Here is a 15305-nt window from a genome sequence, read left to right on the forward strand (position 1 = left end):
CCGTGGGACATTGGACTGGATGGGAAGCCTCCCCGGGTCAGGGGCTTTGAGTGCCCCTGGAAAGTCAGGGAATCTTTGAGCTGTCCTGGCAGATGCAGTTAACTTTCCTCAGGGACCTGTGGGATAAGCCAGAGGACACTGGCTTAACAGGCGGACTGTGCAAAGGTCCTGTGGCACCTGGGAAGCGAGGGAGGCAGAGAGGAAGCCCGGCTAGAGCACAGGCTGGGTGGGCATGTCCATAGACCAGCAAGAGGACCCCCCCCACATCATCCTTGGCCCAGAGGCAGATACTGATGGATTTTAAAGTAAGAGGGTCAGGCTGGAGAGGTGGATCAATGGTTAAGGCTCTTGCCTAATGACCCAGATTTGATGCCCCAGTACCCATGTAAAGTCAGATGCACAAAGTGGCACATGCATCTGGAGTTCATTTGTTGTGGCTAGAGGCTCTGGTATGCCCATTCTCTCTGTCTCTCTTCCATCTCTCCCTGCTTGCAAATAAATAAGAATATTTTTTTTAAGTTTTAAAGTAAGAGTGTCAGTGAACTAGGTTTGTACTTTTAAATTTTTTTTAAATTTATTTGCGGGCTGGAGAGATGGCTTAGCAGTTAAGTGCTGGCCTGTGAAGCCTAAGGACCCCAGTTCAATGCTCTATTCCCCAGGACCCACGCTAGCCAGATGCACAAGGGGGCAAGGGGGCGCACACATCTGGAGTTTGTATGCAGTGGCTGGAGGCCCTGGCACGCCCATTCTGTCTCTATCTGCCTCTTTCTCTCTGTCTGTCGATCTCAAATAAATAAATAATAAAAATAAACAAAAATTTAAAAAATTTATTTGCCAGGAGAGAGAAATGAGAATGGGTACCCCAAAACAAACTTCAGATGAATGTGCCATTTCATGCCTCTTGCTTTACACGGGTACTGGGGAATTGACCCTGAGCCATCAGGTCTTGCAAGCAAGTGCCTTTAACTCCTGAGCCATCTCTCCAGCCCAGGTTTGGACTTTGGAACAGGCCACGCTAGCTGCCTATGGGTTATGGGGTGGCGATGGAGAGGCAGAAGCCAGGGAAGGGGGTACCGCAGTCTATGAGCCTGGATGAAGGCTGCCAGGTGGAATGGGGACAGAAAGTGGCTCTGAACCACCAGGAAGTGGGAGGGCTGGCTCGGGGGGGTGCAGTCGAGACCTGTGATCCACACAGCCAGCTCTCACATTTGTCATAATGGGGAGTTCTGTAGGACTCAAGTGGCTGTGAGCTGAGTGAGGTCACCCGGGCAGTGGCCTAGCTGGAGTGGAGCTTGCTGCCCCAACTTGCTCTCTAATGAGCCAAGGGAAGGCTCTGGGCAGAGTGTGGAGCCTGGCCTGTAAGTTCAGGCAGGATGGACGCTGCCAGGCCCGGGGCAGACAGAGGGGGGAATGCAACCCTGATGAGGAGGTAACACGGGCTTCTGGGACTCAGAGATGGAGGCACTGACAAAAAGATGAGGAGGGCTGGAGAGATGGCTTAGCTGTTAAGGCGCTTGCCTGCAAGGCCAGAGGACCCAGGTTCGATTCCCCAGGACCTTCATAAGCCACATGCACAAGGTGGCATGTGTGTTCAGAGTTCATTTGCAGCTGCTGAAGGCCCTGGCGCACCCATTCTCTTTCTGCCTCTTTCTCTGTCTTAAATCAATAAAATAAATTATAAGAAAGGCAGATGTTGGTGAAAAAAAAAAAAAAAGAAGATAGATTGAGCAGAGCCTAGTGGGTGCCTGATATGAGTGTGCGTGTCTGCATGTAGTGACACCCTGTGTGAGCATGGCGTGTGCGGGTGTACTTGCTTCCAGAAAGCTCTGATGCAGGTCTGGCTGAGGGTGAACTTGGCCCTCATGCTGGAGAAGAGACCTGGATTCTGTGGTCAGTACTAGGTGGAGGATGACAGGGTTGGTGACAATGTCTGTGAACCTGGGCTATGGCCGGAGAGGGGCATGTGGGGCCGGGCAGGGCAGAAGGAAGCGCCTGTGGGCGGGGTCATGTCTTAGGTCGTGATGAGGTGGCTTTCACAGGTGCCTACTGGTGTGCCCATGACCCGTGGGTTTCATTATAGGGTTTTGTTTTCTTTTCTGAGGTAGGGTCTCATTCTAGCCTAGGCTGGCCTGGAACTCACTCTAGTACCAGGCTGGCCTTGAACTCACAGCAGTCCTCCTACCTCCGCCTCCTGAGTGCAGGGATTAAAGGTGTGCACCACTATGACTGACCATATAGTTTTATTTATTTTGTTTATTTCACTTTAGCTTTAAAAAATATTTATCTATTGGAGAAAGAAAGAGGGGGAGAGAGAGAGGGAAAGAGAGAAAGAGAAAGAGGGAAGAGAGGAGGAGAGGGAGGAAGGAAGGAAGGAAGGAAGGAAAGAAGGAAAGGAAAGGAAGAGGAAGATGAGAGAATGGATCACCAGAGCCTGTAGCCACTGTAAATGAACTCCAGATGCATGCCCCACCTTGTGCAACTGACTTACATGGGTCCTGGAGGAATCAAACCCAGGTCCTTTGGCTTTGCAGGCAAACACCTTAACCACTAAGCCCTCACTTTAGCTTTTGAGACATAGTCATTGCTATGTAGCTTTGGCTGGCCTGGAACTGGCTACATAGAGCAAGCTGACTTTGAACTTGAGGCAGTCCTCCTGTTTCTGCCTCCCGAGTGCTTAGATCACAGGTGCACACCACCACACTTGGCTTCATTGTATTTTTCAGAAACCAACCTGACCCCCAGGTCTCTTGGCTGTCAGTCACCATGCGTGGGAGGTTCAATTCTTCCTCAGGCAGCCTGCATAAAGGTCTTGGGAGACCCAGGGTTGGCACATTTGTTTCTCGGGGTGGGGGCAGAGGTCTGCCATCATGTGCCCTCGTCACTGGGATAGTCTGAAGCCGACAGGGCCTGCACGCAGCCATCTGTGGGGTGGAGGCCAAGGTGTCAGACAGCTGTATCCAAAAGGCGGACATCAGAATGTATAGCTATATCTGAAGAGGCAGGAGAGGCCCTTGGGTGTCCCAAGGAAGAGAGTGACGCAGGCAGGGATGCTTAAGGCTGGAATGGATGGTTAAGATCGGGCTGGAGCTGGGGGTCACCGTGAGAACTGCAGAGCCTGAGGTGTTCAGCAGGGGAGCCACTGGCTGTACAGGCAGTGGGGTGGCGGGTGGGAAGGGCTGGGATGCCTGGGGTGGAGGACAGGGGAGGATCATAGACAGGAGGGTGGAGAAGGGCAGAGCCCAGGGAGCTCACGATGAACCTGCTTTGTTGCTGCGGGGAGATGTCCAGGGATCTCTTGGCTCCAACAGCTGTCACCAGTGGCGTGAACTTTTGAGCCACAGGATGAGCGGGTGTCAGCTAGCTTTGCCTGCAAACCAGGTGGTGACGTGGTGACTGCTTGTGAGTCTTAGCAGCCCTCCTCCCCCTGCCTCCCCGTGTCCCCTCACAACTCTCTGCCTCCATGGCACGCAGGCAGCTGTAGGGAAGGAGCAGCAAGGCTGTCTTCTAGCATCTTCTGTGCAGGCGCTGGATATTAAGTTCAATATAATTTGTCACATGCCCTGGAATATTTGATTTAAAAATTTTTAAGTAAAGTAACTCCTGCCATCTGGGGAGGTTTTTAAAAACATTTTTATTTATTTGTTTGCAAACAGAGAGAGAGAGAGAGAGAGAGAGAGGAGAGAGAGAGAGAATGGGTACTCTGTGGCCTCCAGCTGCTACAAACAAACTCCATATGCATGCACCACTCTGTGCATCTGGCTTTACGTGGGTCCTGAGGAATCAAACCTAGTTGTTAGGCTTTGTTAGGTTTAACATGCTGAGCCATCTCTCCAGCCCTTGATATATATATTTTTTAAATATATTTTATTTATTTATAAGAGAGAGAGAGAATATGAATGGGTGTGCCAAAGCCTCCAGCCACTGCAAATGAACTCCAGGTGCATGTGTCCCCTTGTGCATCTGGCTTATGTGGATCCTGGAAAATCAAATCAGGATCCTTTGGTTTTGCAGGCAAAGGCCTTAATCACCAAGGTCTCCCCCCGCCCCTCTCCCCATATATATATATAAACTTCCCCCCGACCATTTAAACAGGTAAAAGCCTCTCAGTCCACAGGTACACAGAACCAGACACCAGCTCCATGGGATGTAGTCTCTTGACTCCTGAAACAGTGGCCCAGGAGCTGCATCTTGAATGAGTTACTGGATTGTGTGGTGTCTTAGTTTCCCCAAATCTGTCTGCACCATAACCTACCCATGCTTCCCTCCCCACGTCCTCACCCCCAGTTGTCTGTTGGTTCCCGCGGCAGGTCTGTGAGGCCTGGGGTTCGGGCCACTACAGAGCTGGAGTCCAGAGCCCAAGGGTGAACATGGGCCTGGAATGTGAGAAGGGTATAGAAGGACCAGAGGCACTGTGAGTTGATTGGCAGTTTCCCCCCCCCCCCGCCCGCCCATCTGCTGTTCCCATAGGAACCTACGCAAGGGCTCCAGTGGCCTGGCTGACGAGATCAACTTCGAGGACTTCCTGACCATCATGTCCTACTTCCGGCCCATCGACATCACCCTGGGAGAGGAGCAGGTGGAGCAGTGCCGCAAGGAGAAGCTGCGGTGTGAGCGCCGGCCCTGGCCTGGGGCTCCCTTGCAACAGGAGGGAGGGCCAGGGAGCATCTGTCCCTAAACGGTCATGTTTGATTGCGTCTCTACTCCTACACTGCACCTGCGTGGACTTCCTCATAAGCAAGTCTAGTGGTTTCTTGTGTTTAGGGACAGGAAGGGAGTTAAAGAGTAATATGGTTTAAAGAGACCCAGATTTAAAATATATATATATATATAAATCAATTAATCAATTTATTTATTTATTTATTAAGTGTGTGTGCGTGTGTGTGATAGAGAGGCAGATAGAGAGAATGGGAATTCCAGGGCCTCCAGTAAACGAACTCCAGGTGCATGTGCCACCTTGTGCATCTGACTTTAAGTGGGTCCTGGGGAATCGAACTTGGGTCCTTTGGCTTTGCCAGCACATTAGCTGCTCAGCCATCTCTCCAGCTCACAGACCTGGGTTTTAATCAAGCTTCTCTGCTCAGTGCTGTGGCCTTGAACTGTGAGCCTGGACACAGTGCACTGAGTAGGAACACAGGCTTGTAGTGCTGAGGACTCCGTCACACCTCCATCCCTTCACTCAGGGCCAGTGAGCCCCAAAGCTTGGGTCTTCCACACCTTCCTCCCTGGCAAGCCCTGAGCACGGTCTGTGAGCAGCCTGCTCCTGGAGGATCTTCCAGAGTTCACTTAGTTGCCATCTGGGCTGGAAAGCGGCCCTGGGACCCAGCCGCGGCCCAAGTCACGTCTCCTTTCACTCCTGTGGACTTTCCCACGACTCCCGACATCCTCTGCAATCCCTGGGCTCAGCCACATCACCAGGAAAACGTCTCTCTATGTTTAGCTCTGAAGTGTGTACGGGAGGTTGGTGGGAACTACTGGGCTGGATGTCCCTTGGGCCTCCCTTGTCACTCTGATCAGGCAGGCGCCCACTGTCTACCCCCATGTCCCATTTGCTCTGAGGACCAAGGTGAGGGTCAGGGCACTGGATAGACATGCATCTGAACCTAATTTCTGGACCATGGCTAAATGCCTTAACTTGTGTGAGCCAACATCAGGCTTCTGAAATGGGGCTCGGCAGCCCTGACCTCGTGGAGTCAGGGTAGGAGGACAGGGTGGCCAGGAGGCACTTTATGTGGCACTGGGTACTTGTTGATGTTGGGTAGGTTCTAGGGCAGAGCACTTGAGAAAGCTGGGACTGGTAGGGAGTGGCCACTCTGCGTCTCACCTCTGTGGGGCTTCAAGCTACTTCACAGGGGAGCTGTCAGGGGTGTTCTGGGACTGGACAGGAAGCGGGGTGAGGACCGCGTGTCCTGTGGCCTGGCATTTTGGGATATACCCAATGAGCTTTGCATGGCGGTGTCGTGTCTTGTCACCTGTTCTCACAGAATAGCAGGGCTGGCGGACCTTGCTTCCCAGCCAGCTCTAACTTATCCAGTGAGGCAGATGTGCTTTTTAAAAAAATATATTTTTTTATTTTTATTTATTTGACAGAGAAAAAGAGGGAGAGAGAGAGGGAGGGAGAGGGAGAGAGAATGGGCACGCCAGGGCCTACAGCCACTGCAAACGAACTCCAGACACATGCGGCCCCTTGTGTATCTGGCTAATGTGGGCCCCGGGGAATTGAACCTTGGTCCTTTGGCTTTTCAGGCAAACGCCTTAACTACTAAGCCATCCCTCCGGCCCAAGGAAGATATTCCTAATCCCATTTTACAGCTCAGAGAAGTCAGGTCACTTGCTCAAGCTAAGCGCAGTAGGCAGAGATCAGGTAGACCCCGTGGCTGTACCCCTGACCCTCAAGACTGTGGCGCTGAGACTTGTGTTCAGTGTGATGTGGCACTGGGAGAGGGAACCTGGGGGAGCAGGGAACCCAGACTCCATTCCTGGCCTCACCTAACTGGACGCCTGTTTTCCTTGCTGCCTCGAGTTCTGTTCCACATGTATGACTCCGACAGCGACGGCCGCATCACCCTGGAAGAATACCGAAATGTAACGTATGCTCCTCCTCTGCCCACCCCTGGGCTCGGTGCCTCTCCTGCCCTTCAGCCTTTGTCCAAGGTCACTGACTGTCTCTGCCCGCCTGGCAGGTGGTCGAGGAGCTGCTTTCTGGAAACCCTCACATCGAGAAGGAGTCGGCACGCTCCATCGCCGATGGGGCCATGATGGAGGCGGCCAGCGTGTGTGTGGGGCAGATGGTAAGTGTCCCCTGGGTGGCAGGAGGGAGGGAAGGACAGGTATAGCATCAGCTGACCCTCCACCCTTGCCACTCTCTTGTCAAATCCTCAGTGCCTTCCTCTGGCTGTGGTCTGTGCTTCCGGAAGGTCTAACGGGTGCAGCCCTCTGTGACCTATGCTTTGGGAAGGTCTCAGTGGCTGTGGCTGTCTTGCTGGCTGCTCTAACCAGGTTGTGTGTGGATTGGAGCCCCAGGTTATTCCTACCCCCAGGGTATTGCAGGTTCTGAGCCCTAGAGAGTGGTGCAATGCGGAAAGACAGAGCACAAGGCCCTGGTCTTGGGTGCCAGGTGGTACCATGGTGGCCCACAGCAGCACTGGGCACTGTGCTGGGTCTGGCCAGCAGGGGCATGGGCGGGTGGCTCAGAGACCTCTGGGCTACGGAGAGCGCTTGTGTGGGGTCAGCTGAGAAGAGGAAATAGGATAGGTGTGGTAGTGACAGAAGAGGGAGCTTGGCCTCATGGGAATGCCATTATACAGCACTAGCCTCGTTTTACTTGTGGGGAAACTGAGGCTCAGAGAGCACAAAAAAGTCAATGGAACTGGTCTTTCCTATGCTAGGTGGAATACTTTTTTTTTTTTTTAATTTAGATTTTCGAGGTAGTGTCTCACTCTAGCCCAGGCTGACCTGGAATTTACTATGTAGACTCAGGGTGGCTTCAAACTCCTGGTGATCCACCTGCCTCTGCCTCCAGAGTGCTGGGATTAAAGGCGTGCGCCACCACGCCCAGCTTCCTTTTGCTTAAAAATAAAATATATTTTACTGGGTTTGGACAGATAGCTTGGCAGTCAAGGCACTTGCCTGCTAAGCCTAAGGGCCCAGGTTTGATTCCCTAGTACCCACATAAGTCGCATACATGGTGGCGCATGCATCTGGAGTTCGTTTGCAGTGCCTGGAGGCCCTGGCGCGCCCATTCTCTCTCTCTCTCTCTGTCTATCAGCCTCATTCTCTCTCTGTCTGTCCTTCTCAAATAAATAAATAAAACAGAAAAAAAATTTAAAAAAAAAATCATAAGCTTAACTAAAACATTAGATTTGCCAGATGTTGTGGTACATGCCTCTAACCCCAACACTGAGGAAACAGAGGTAGGAGGATCATTATGAGTTTGAAGCCAGCCTGAGTCTATAGTGAGTTCCAGGTCAGCCTGAGCTAGAGTGCGACCCTACCTCAGAAAGCTAAGGAAAAAAAAATATATTTATTTATTTATTTACTTTTGGTTTTTCAGGGTCAGGTCTCACTCTGGTCCAGGCTGACCTGAAATTAACTATGTAGTCTCAGGGTGGCCTCAAACTCACGGCGATCCTCCTACCTCTGCTTCCTGAGTGCTGGGATTAAAGGCACGCGCCACCACGCCCAGCAACTAGATTTATTTTTTTTTGTAATCCGCTTGCATAGTGCTCTAGTGTGAACTTTGTAGATAACATCTGTTACAGCGTCAAATAGCTGGACATACCTGCTAGATACAGTGAAGCGGGTTCCTTGCTGGATCCTGTCATCGAGGGCCAGAAAACACCAGACCGAGAGAAGTCACATGTGTGTAGGGCCACAACCCTCCTGGCTTGTGTTTATCTACTTTTTTCCTGGAGGGCAGCGTCTGGCTTTGGTGACAGTGCATGTTATGTGTTAAGTATCTTCAGAAAGGGGCGTGGCCTTGGCGGAGGGAGAGCGGGGATCCCTGCTGCTTGTGGAGCCAAACTCCTCTGATTTAATTACGTCCTCCCTCTTCAAATTGCTCCCAGCGAACTCCACTTAGAATCAGTGACAGTGTTTTTAATTTGGTGCAGTAAAATTGTTGGCAACCTGCACCTGCTCATTTGCATAAACTCCAAGCCGCCACAGGAGCCAAGGCCTCCCAGGGGCCAGACGAGCTTCCCCAGTGTGCATCTACCACCCTCCCCCCCACAGACCTCAACTGGGTGGCGACCAGGTCATGGACTCAGTGGAACAGCCCCAGTGCCAGTGTAGAATGTTGGCATTATGTCCCCCGATGGACCCTTAGTGTGTGAGGAACATACTTTCTGGAGCAAACAGTGGCTTAACCTACCCAGGCCCAGGTCTGGGAACCCAACCAGCCACACACAGCCTCTTGATACCACTGGCCTCCACGGATGCATAACATTTCTGACCTTGTCATCACCTACCAACAAAGATCTACAACCCCTGTTTTATATATGCACATACATATATATATATATATATATATATTTTTTTTTTTTTTTGAGAGAGAGAAGCAGAGAGAGAGAATACAAATGGGCACACCAGGGCCCCTAAGCCACTGCAAACAAACTCCAAATGCATGCACCACCTTGTGCATCTGGCTTACAAGAGTACTAGGGACTCAATCCTGGATCCTTAGGGATTTGCAGAAAAGCACCTTAGCTGCTAAGCCATCTCTCCAGCCCCATGGTGAGGATTTTTTTTTTTAATTTTTATTTATTTATTTATTTGAGAGCGACAGACACAGAGAGAAAGACAGATAGAGGGAGAGAGAGAGAATGGGCGCGCCAGGGCTTCCAGCCTCTGCAAACGAACTCCAGATGCGTGCGCCCCCTTGTGCATCTGGCTAACGTGGGACCTGGGGAACTGAGCCTCGAACCGGGGTCCTTAGGCTTCACAGGCAAGCGCGTAGCCGCTAAGCCATCTCTCCAGCCCAGTGAGGATTTTTAAAAATATATTTATTTATTTGCAGGTTGAGTGAGGGAGAGGGAGAGGTAGGGGAAGAGAGAAAGAAAGAAAATGGGCACACTAGAGCCTCTAGCTGCTGCTAACAAACTCCAGATGCATGTGCTACCTTGTGTATCTGGCTTTATGTGGCTACTGAGGAACTGAACCCATTTGGTAGGCTTTGCAGGCAAGTCCCTTAATTGGCCATCATCTCTCCAGCACGCATGGTGGTGATTTTTTAAGTGTGTCTCTAGAGCCCATGAGCTGTGTGGTGATGTGGCAGTGGAGGATGGGGTTGCTGGCCTGGCCTTCAGCCTGGGGTGCCCCCTCATGCCATGCCGTGCACCCTCTCTATCCTTGCCAGCGTCTGCTGCTGCCTGCTCCCCAGGCAGAGGAGCTGAGTTTATAATTAGCTCTTCTTAGCTGGCTTGGGAGCCTGGGTGCCCTGGGGAGAAGGTGGCCACTTCTCTGCCCATGAGAGGGAACAACAGAGAGGAAGGAAACCCTGGGGACAGGGCTCGCTCGTGCCAGAGGACTGGAGGTTTCTTTTTATAAAATGTTTTAAGAAGTAAGAAATCCAAAAGGGCACAAAACCGTGCTCGACAAGCGACTCTCCCTCCCATGCTGGGGGCTGACCTGCTCTTCCCAGCAGTGGGAAGGTGGACAAGGTGGGAACAGGGACAAGGCTCCCCTCAGGACCACCGTGAGTGTGGCATCAATGCTCAGGGGCATGCCTGGCCCACAGCCAACAATGGGCACCCACTGTTGGGTTGAAAGAAGCCAGGTTTTCTGTACCCTTGGCTGCCAACCTCAGGTCCTTCTCCATAGGGACCCCAACCCCCGGCCAGGGGCATTTGAGTTCATGTTTTATTAGTTTATTTTGTTTTGTTTTGTTTTAGATAGGGTCTCACTCTAGCCCAGGCTGACCTGGAATTCACTCTGTAGTCTCAGGGTGGCCTCAAACTCATGGCAATCCTCCTACCTCTGCCTCCCAAGTGCTGGAATTAAAGGTGTGTGCCACCATGCCTGGCTACATTCATTTTATTTTTTACAGTGCTATAGATTGAGTGCAGGACCTCTATTTTCCAAATGCTGTGATTCTGGCCCTAACTCTCATTTATTTTTTAAAATTTTATTTATTTATTTGAGAGACAGAATGGGCACTCCAGGGCCTCCAGCCATGCAAACAAAGTCCAGATGCATGGGCCACCTTGTATATCTGGCTTTACATAGGTTCTGAGGAATTAAACTTGGGGCCTTTGGTTTTGCTGGCAGATAGCTTAACCACTAAGCCATCTCTCCAGCCCTGTCATTTTATTTTTAATTACGTTTAGTTTTATTGGGTTTTCGAGGTAGGGTATCACTCTAGCCCAGGCCGACTTGCAGTTCATTATGGAGTCTCAGGGTGGCCTCGAACTCTCGGTGATCCTCCTACCTCTGCCTCCTGAGTGCTGGGATTAAAGGTGTGCGCCACCATGCCCGGCAGTTTATTTTTTGGTGCTGGGGACTGACTGGCACATGCTAAGCAGACTCTGTACTGCTGAGCTCCAGCCTGGCCTCGACTCTGCTTGCTCCACATGTGAGATGGCCTGGATCTGGTGGTGTCTGTGCTCCCTGCACTGACCGTGCAATTGTAGCTCATGTGTGAGTCTGCCTGCCAGTCTGGGACAAGCCTGCATGTCCTTGGGGTCTGTAATTGCCTCTGCTCTGTATTGGTTTTTGGTTTCTCTATTGCATTCCTATCTCCGAGTCCTTCTCACACTGAGATGGGTAGTGGACTGGGGGTGGGGTGAGGTGTGTGTGTGTGTGCGCACGTGTGCGTATGCACGCATGCCATGGAGCTCCCTGGATGCCCATTCTCACCTTCCACCTTGTTTGGGAGGCAGGGTCTCTGTTGTTCATTGCTATGTATGCCAGGCCAGCTTTTGGGATTCTCCTGCGTCTACCTCCCATCTTGCCACGGGCATGCTGGCATGACAGAAGCATGCTGTTGCCCTCAGCTTTTCCATTGGTGCTGAGGCTCCGAACTCAGGTCCTCACACTTGTACTTTACAAGGTGCTTTACCCACTGAGCCAGCCCCCAGGCCATGTGGCACTCAAGAGTGTGGAGGGACCCTACAGGGTGTTGGGGCTCAGTGTCACAGGAGGTGGGAAATGTTTTGGAGACTTAGTGTGCATCAGTAAGAATGTCAGGATCCCCCATATGATCCCGAGGGATCCTGGATAGGAAGGATGTGGGTGGCGGCCAGCCCTATCAAGTGTGCTCTGAGGCAGGAGGCTCCTGGCTCAGGCCACCCTCTGCTCCCTTACCATGGTGATCGCAGGCACGAGGGTGGACTTGTTTGGAGGTGTTGCAGTCAGGGTCGCATTGCTGGCAGAAATCACCCAACCAAGAGAAGCTTGTGGGCAAAAAGGTTTCTTTTGGCTGACAGACTCAAGGGGAAGCTCCACAATAGCAGGGGAAAACAATGGCATGAGCAGAGGGTGGCCATCACCCCCTGGCCAACATAAGGTGGACAACAGCACCAGGAGAGTGTGCCAAACACTGGCAAGGGGACACTGGCTATAACACCCATAAGCCCGCCCCCAACAATACACTGCCTCCAGGAGGTGTTAATCCCCAAATCTCCATCAGCTGGGAACTCAGCATTCAGATCACCTGTTTGGGGGACACCTGAATCAAACCAGCACAGGAGGCCAGCCCTTCATCCTCTTCCCACTGGGCTCTGTGTGTAGAGTAGCCTGGAATAGCTTTGTTTTCGGTGTAGGGAGACGAGGCAGGACCTGGGGTGACAGGTGGTGCCTTTGTGGTTGGACAGCTGGGACGGGTGGTGGAGTGTTAGGAAAGCGCGCTTGTAGACTGGAGTTCTGTGCCCATTGTCTTCTCCCCTGACTCTCTTGGGGGAACGTGAGGAGGAGGTCCCTAGCCTCCAATCAGAATGACTGCCACTGGCTGGAGACAAATGACCCCTGTGCTCTGGGTGTGGGGAGGGGGTCCCAGAAGAAGCGTGGCCACTCACTCAGCCTACTCTCTTGTCCCCAGGAGCCGGATCAGGTGTACGAGGGGATCACCTTTGAGGACTTCCTGAAGGTGAGTGTCAGGTGGAGACCAAAGTGCTCGGGCCTGGGGTTCGCCAGGTCCCCTCAGCAGCCTTGTGGAACAGCGGCTGCCACTTGTGTCATGGTGGTGCCTGAGTGAGCCCTGTCCACGGGTCCCACTTGCTTTTCAGGAAGGGTCATCTTTCTACATGCTCAGTGACTTAAAGCAGCACAAGGGTATGTGAGGAGAAGTCAATTTCTCTTTCACCCTGAATCCTGGTGCCCCTTCCCAAGAGCAAGCAGTTCCTGTTTACAATGGAGCAGAGATTTTTTTATTTGAAGGTTCTGGAAACTTCCTATACCTGGATGAATACAAGCTTTCTACAGGCACATACTGGAACAGACTATATTGTCCTGTGTCTTGCTTCCCTTGGAAGTCTTTGTGGCATTTTATTTTTCCTTGTTTATTTGAGAGAGAGAAATAGGCAGGGAGAGAGAGAGGAAGACAGACTGGGCACGCCAGGGCCTCCAGCCACTGCAAAAGAAATCCAGATGCATGTGCCACCATTGTGCATCTGGCTTACTTGGGTTCTGGGGAATCAAACCTGCTTTGGTTTTGCAGGCAAGCGCCTTAACCACTAGGCCGGCTGTCTCTCCAGCCCTCTGTGGCGTTTGTTAAATGGCTGTCCAGCTCACCTGTCCTTCCTCCCATCACGCACGCAGTCACCCTTTGCTGAGTAGGCATGCTCCGGGGTTTGGAGTTTAAGACTGGCTCCTTGCTGCTCTGATGATCTGGAAACAAGACGAAAGGTCTGCCTGGACACCCCTAAGCAGCATTGCTAAGGCGCTTCTGGGAGCCAAGGAGGTCAGAATCGAAGATGGCCTGTGAAGGAAGCAGAGGCCCCTCCTAGAGCCAGGGCTGGGCACTCTCCTTTGAGTCTGTGCCTTTGGCCAGGCCAGCTAGGCAGCACAACCCCAGTGACAAGGTCAAGAAAAGGACAGGGGTTGGCAGCTATTGTTGCCCACATGGGCACTCCTTGCTGGGCCAGGCAGAGTGTGTGTGTGGGGGGGGGGAGGCTCTACCTGTGTGCAGAGTTGCTCTGGCCAGTCCTGGGACCGGATACAGAAGGGCCAGTGAGGACAATGGGAGAGGCAGGAGACTTAGGGAGGAGGCTCAGCCTTCAGCCAGAACGGGGGGCGGGGGGTACACTTCTCTGTGCCGTGGAGCCGGGTGTGGTGGCTCACATGTGGAATCCCAGCACTCTGGAGGGTAAGGCAGGGGGAATCTCATGTTCAAGGCCAGCCTGGGTTATGTAGTATGACTCTGAACCAACCTGCTGCTGCTTTCCCCAGTCTCCTCCTGCCCATCCTTGAACTTGTGGACCCTGTACAAGTTAGTTCCCCTCCTCTGGTCCCCTCTAACGCTCAGTGACTTTGCAGGGACCTGGGGATCTTTACCCCTGAGAACTCAGCCCACACAGTGGTCAGAGCTGCTTGGCACCAGAACCATTTTCTCTGCATCCCTCGTGATCCCAGGGTCAGGTGCAGGAGACCAGGCAGCACCTGGTGGGAGCAGCAGGCAGTGACAGTTGCAAGCCTGGCCCCAAAGCCTCCCCGAACCTGGGAGCCCACGGGGCTGTGACTCCTGCTTCTAACAGAGAGGCTATCTGGCCCTCCAGATACACAGCAACAGCTTGTCAGTGTGGCAATTCTCACACAAGCAAGGAGATGGAGAAGTCACCTGCCTACCTGGGAGGTCCCTCTGTTTTTGCCCCTTTCTATAGCGCACCCCCCCCCCACGAACTCCCAATCACCGAGTTGCTGGGGAGAGTGTGGTTGCGGGAGTGATGGGACTTGGTCTTGTGGGCCAGTGGCCATGGTGGACAGCACTGCCAAACTTGTGGCCCTGGACACACGTTTCTTTCCAAGTTTGGAGCACGGTGGCCTCTTATCCGCAAGGAGGTTGTACTGACTGGACTATTACTAAGTTCCTTACGGATAAAAACTTTCCACACAGCAAGCCCCTAACAGCTCACATAGTTTTGTGAATGAGGATAGTTCCAAGGGTCTGCAAAGTGGGCAGCGTGGTGTGTGTGTGGGGGCGTGGTGGTCTTTGCCTTGCACTGGAGAAAAAGGAGGCCATTTGCATGAAAATCAAAGAGCCTGGGGTCGGTGGCTGATGGCGAGATCAAAATGATCCCAGCCAAGAGCTGTGGATGCAGGACCTCAGCCTCACTGCTGCTGTGACATTCTTGGGAGGACTGTGAATGTCACAGCCAAATTAACATCAAGACAGATGGGAGGGAGTCTTCTTGTTCAGCTCCAGTCTCAAAACCTGGCCTCCTGGCTTTTCACCTGGTGGAGGAAGGGGAGGATGGGGAGTGGGGGAAGGTGAGGACTAGGCCAGGGCAGGAGCTGGGTGGTGGGTGGGGACACCCCTTCTCCATGCTGCTCCCTTCTTCCGTTCCATTCCAGATCTGGCAGGGGATTGACATCGAGACCAAAATGCACGTCCGCTTCCTTAACATGGAGACCATCGCCCTTTGCCACTGACCACTCCTCCCCCAGAGAAGGCACGCTCTGCCCGGGGAGGGGGCGGCCAGAAGCTGGAACGACAGGAACCTAGTGGCTGGCCCTTTGCTACAGCCACTGCAATCCATCCATGCTTGTCCACTCATCTTGTGTCCTGTAGGGTATGGTATATGGGACTTACATTCTTGTTTTTTGTTTTTTTGTTTTTAAATCTCTAAAAATGACAATAAAGGTTTGTTAATGAA

General features: G+C 52.4%; 1 protein-coding gene across 2 annotated transcripts in view; it reads left to right on the forward strand.

Moving 5' to 3' along the window:
* Tesc (tescalcin) overlaps window positions 1–15305 on the forward strand; it is a 54811-nt gene extending 39506 nt beyond the window's left edge. For both annotated transcript variants that reach the window (XM_004664150.2, XM_004664151.2), the window contains 5 exons: window positions 4468–4607; window positions 6521–6582; window positions 6681–6788; window positions 12533–12580; window positions 15004–15305. In XM_004664150.2, coding sequence (XP_004664207.1) covers window positions 4468–4607; window positions 6521–6582; window positions 6681–6788; window positions 12533–12580; window positions 15004–15081 — 436 coding nt within the window. In that variant the 3' untranslated portion in view covers window positions 15082–15305. The remainder of the gene's footprint in view (window positions 1–4467; window positions 4608–6520; window positions 6583–6680; window positions 6789–12532; window positions 12581–15003) is intronic.

Source organism: Jaculus jaculus, chromosome 13 (genome assembly GCF_020740685.1).
Source record: "Jaculus jaculus isolate mJacJac1 chromosome 13, mJacJac1.mat.Y.cur, whole genome shotgun sequence".
NCBI classification, from domain to species: Eukaryota; Metazoa; Chordata; class Mammalia; order Rodentia; family Dipodidae; genus Jaculus; species Jaculus jaculus.